The sequence below is a fragment of the Erinaceus europaeus genome, chromosome 16 (assembly GCF_950295315.1).
Source record: "Erinaceus europaeus chromosome 16, mEriEur2.1, whole genome shotgun sequence".
NCBI lineage: Eukaryota > Metazoa > Chordata > Mammalia > Eulipotyphla > Erinaceidae > Erinaceus > Erinaceus europaeus.
Window position 1 is genome coordinate 3,779,814 of NC_080177.1, and position 4,177 is coordinate 3,783,990.

General features: G+C 70.4%; 1 protein-coding gene across 1 annotated transcript; it reads right to left on the reverse strand.

The window, feature by feature from the left end:
• Positions 1-2,357: 2,357 nt before the first annotated feature.
• On the reverse strand, positions 2,358-4,177 carry KBTBD13 (kelch repeat and BTB domain containing 13). Its single transcript, XM_060174127.1, has one exon. The coding sequence runs from the start codon at positions 4,032-4,034 to the stop codon at positions 2,535-2,537; it is 1,500 nt and encodes a 499-aa protein (XP_060030110.1). The 5' UTR covers positions 4,035-4,177; the 3' UTR covers positions 2,358-2,534.

Below are 4,177 nucleotides of genomic sequence, written 5' to 3' on the forward strand. Positions count from 1 at the left end.
AGGAGGCCGTGCCCTGGGACTCTGGCTCAGGAAGGGCACTGTCCCCGCCGTGGGTCATGTCACCATGTGGGTCATGTCACCATGAGGCCGTGTCCTGGGAATCCGGCTCAGGAAGGGCACTGTCCCCGCCGTGGGTCATGTCACCATGAGGCCGTGTCCTGGGAATCCGGCTCAGGAAGGGCACTGTCCCCGCTGTGGGTCATGTCACCGTGAGGCCGTGTCCTGGGAATCCGGCTCAGAAAGGGCACTGTCCCCGCCGTGGGTCATGTCACCATGTGGGTCATGTCACCATGAGGCCGTGTCCTGGGAATCCGGCTCAGGAAGGGCACTGTCCCCGCCGTGGGTCACGTCACCATGTGGGTCATGTCACCATGAGGCCGTGTCCTGGGAATCCGGCTCAGGAAGGGCACTGTCCCCGCCGTGGGTCATGCCGGCTCAGGAAGGGCACTGTGTCCGCCGTGGGTCATGTCACCATGTGGGTCATGTCACCATGAGGCCGTGTCCTGGGAATCCGGCTCAGGAAGGGCACTGTCCCCGCTGTGGGTCACGTCACCATGTGGGTCATGTCACCGCGAGGCCGTGTCCTGGGAATCCGGCTCGGGAAGGGCACTGTCCCCGCCGTGGGTCATGTCACCGTGAGGCCGTGTCCTGGGAATCCGGTTCAGGAAGGGCACTGTCCCCGCCGTGGGTCATGTCACCATGTGGGTCATGTCACCGTGAGGCCGTGTCCTGGGAATCCGGCTCAGGAAGGGCACTGTCCCCGCCGTGGGTCATGCCGGCTCAGGAAGGGCACTGTGTCCGCCGTGGGTCATGTCACCATGTGGGTCATGTCACCATGAGGCCGTGTCCTGGGAATCCGGCTCAGGAAGGGCACTGTCCCCGCCGTGGGTCACGTCACCATGTGGGTCATGTCACCATGAGGCCGTGTCCTGGGAATCCGGCTCAGGAAGGGCACTGTCCCCGCCGTGGGTCATGTCACCATGTGGGTCATGTCACCGCGAGGCCGTGTCCTGGGAATCCGGCTCAGGAAGGGCACTGTCCCCGCCGTGGGTCATGCCGGCTCAGGAAGGGCACTGTGTCCGCCGTGGGTCATGTCACCATGTGGGTCATGTCACCATGAGGCCGTGTCCTGGGAATCCGGCTCAGGAAGGGCACTGTCCCCGCCGTGGGTCACGTCACCATGTGGGTCATGTCACCATGAGGCCGTGTCCTGGGAATCCGGCTCAGGAAGGGCACTGTCCCCGCCGTGGGTCATGTCACCATGTGGGTCATGTCACCGCGAGGCCGTGTCCTGGGAATCCGGCTCGGGAAGGGCACTGTCCCCGCCGTGGGTCATGTCACCGTGAGGCCGTGTCCTGGGAATCCGGTTCAGGAAGGGCACTGTCCCCGCCGTGGGTCATGTCACCATGTGGGTCATGTCACCGTGAGGCCGTGTCCTGGGAATCCGGCTCAGGAAGGGCACTGTCCCCGCCGTGGGTCATGCCGGCTCAGGAAGGGCACTGTGTCCGCCGTGGGTCATGTCACCATGTGGGTCATGTCACCATGAGGCCGTGTCCTGGGAATCCGGCTCAGGAAGGGCACTGTCCCCGCCGTGGGTCACGTCACCATGTGGGTCATGTCACCATGAGGCCGTGTCCTGGGAATCCGGCTCAGGAAGGGCACTGTCCCCGCCGTGGGTCATGTCACCATGTGGGTCATGTCACCGCGAGGCCGTGTCCTGGGAATCCGGCTCGGGAAGGGCACTGTCCCCGCCGTGGGTCATGTCACCGTGAGGCCGTGTCCTGGGAATCCGGCTCAGGAAGGGCACTGTCCCCGCCGTGGGTCATGCCGGCTCAGGAAGGGCACTGTGTCCGCCGTGGGTCATGTCACCATGTGGGTCATGTCACCATGAGGCCGTGTCCTGGGAATCCGGCTCAGGAAGGGCACTGTCCCCGCCGTGGGTCACGTCACCATGTGGGTCATGTCACCGCGAGGCCGTGTCCTGGGAATCCGGCTCGGGAAGGGCACTGTCCCCGCCGTGGGTCATGTCACCGTGAGGCCGTGTCCTGGGAATCCGGTTCAGGAAGGGCACTGTCCCCGCCGTGGGTCATGTCACCATGTGGGTCATGTCACCGTGAGGCCGTGTCCTGGGAATCCGGCTCAGGAAGGGCACTGTCCCCGCCGTGGGTCATGCCGGCTCAGGAAGGGCACTGTGTCCGCCGTGGGTCATGTCACCATGTGGGTCATGTCACCATGAGGCCGTGTCCTGGGAATCCGGCTCAGGAAGGGCACTGTCCCCGCCGTGGGTCACGTCACCATGTGGGTCATGTCACCATGAGGCCGTGTCCTGGGAATCCGGCTCAGGAAGGGCACTGTCCCCGCCGTGGGTCATGTCACCATGTGGGTCATGTCACCGCGAGGCCGTGTCCTGGGAATCCGGCTCAGGAAGGGCACTGTCCCCGCCGTGGGTCATGTCACCGTGAGGCCGTGTCCTGGGAATCCGGTTCAGGAAGGGCACTGTCCCCGCCGTGGGTCATGTCACCATGTGGGTCATGTCACCGTGAGGCCCTGTCCTGGGAATCCGGCTCGGGAAGGGCACTGTCCCCGCCGTGGGTCATGTCACCGAGAGGCCCCACCCTGGGTTCCGGCTCCGGCTCCGGCTCCGGGGTGGCGCCGTCGCCCGCACCGTCCCCCGCACCGTCCCCACCGCGGGGCCGCGCGGGCAGGCGCAGGAAGCCCGTGTGCAGCGAGCCTGAGCGCGGGAAGCCCGCCAGCTCCCGCAGCCGCCGCCAGGCGCCGCCCTCGACGGCGTAGAGCTGCGTGGCGGCGCGGTTGACGGTGTAGACGGTGTCGGCGCGCACGGCGGCCGTGAAGAGCGCGCCCTTGCTGTTGACGAAGGAGCCGGGCAGCGCGCTCCACTGGCCCGAGGGCAGGTGCAGGCAGTCGATGGCGCAGCGCAGGAAGTCGTCGCCCGGCCCGTTGCGCACCACGTACAGCCGGTCCCCGTGCGCCACCAGGCAGTGGCCGTAGCTGTGCGGGCGCCGCAGCTCGGCCAGCGGCAGCCAGGCGTCGTCCCGGGCCGCGTACTCCAGCAGCGCCGTGGTGGCGGCCGGCCGCCAGAGCCCCACGAAGAGGCGGCCGCGGGCCTGGGCGCAGGGGGCGCCGGCGGCGGGCTGGGGCAGGGGCGCGGCGGGGCTCCAGCGGCCGGCGGCCGGGTCGAAGGCCTCCACGGAGCGCAGCGGGACGCGGCCGCACTCGCCGCCGATGGCGTAGAGCCGGCCGTCCAGGGCGGCCAGCGCGGGGTCGTAGCGGGGCTGCCGGGGGCTGGGCACCCGCCGCCAGGCGCCGCCGTCGGGGTCGAAGCAGAAGCTGAGCTCCGCCACCTCCTTGGTGGGGCCGCGCACGCCGCCCACCACGTACAGCCGGTTGCCCAGCGTGGCCACCCCCGCCAGCAGGGTGCTGGCCTCCGGGGGCAGCGCGGCCAGCGGGCGCCAGGCGTCGGCCTCCTCGTCCAGGTAGCACAGCGTGCGCGCCCCGTCGGGCGGGAAGCCGGGGATCGGGGCGTGCGTCCCCACCGCCACGAAGCTGCTGGGCCGCTGCGCCGCCACGTAGGCGCGAGCCTCGGGCAGCGCCAGCTCGGCGGCCTCCCCGGAGGCGGCGTCGCGCAGCCAGAGCGCGGCGCGGCGCAGCAGCCCCGGCAGCCCGAAGGCGGCGGCCGCGTCGCACAGCAGCGCGCAGGTGTCCGAGGCCACGCAGGCCTCCAGGTGGCGCCCCAGCGCCGGGGCCTGCAGGAAGGCGGCGCACTCCACGGCCGCCAGCAGCTCGTCGGGGGCCGCCAGCGCCGGCCGCTCGCCCCGCAGCACCCGCAGCGCCGTGGCGAAGGCGGCGGGGCCCAGCGCCCCCAGGCGCACCTCGGCCTCCCGCGCCTCCCGCATGCCCGAGCGGAACAGGCCGCGGAAGAAGCCGCAGTGCTCCTCCAGCAGGGCGCGCTCGGCCACGAACAGCTGCCCGCCCACCCACACCCGCACCTCGGGGCCCGCGGGCGGCTGCGGCATGGCCGGCGCCCAGCACCCGCCCGGGCGCGGCCGCAAAGTGACGACTAGCTCCCGGGGCGCACGGCCAGCCCGACTCCGCCCCCGCGGCGTTCCCCCAAAGACGAGCTCCCTGGGCGCACCCCCAATATCTGACCACCCGCCGC

Coding starts and splice junctions, on each gene's coding strand:
- KBTBD13 (XM_060174127.1), bottom strand. CDS start 4,034: ATGCCGCAGCCGCCCGCGGGCCCCGAGGTGCGGGTGTGGGTGGGCGGG.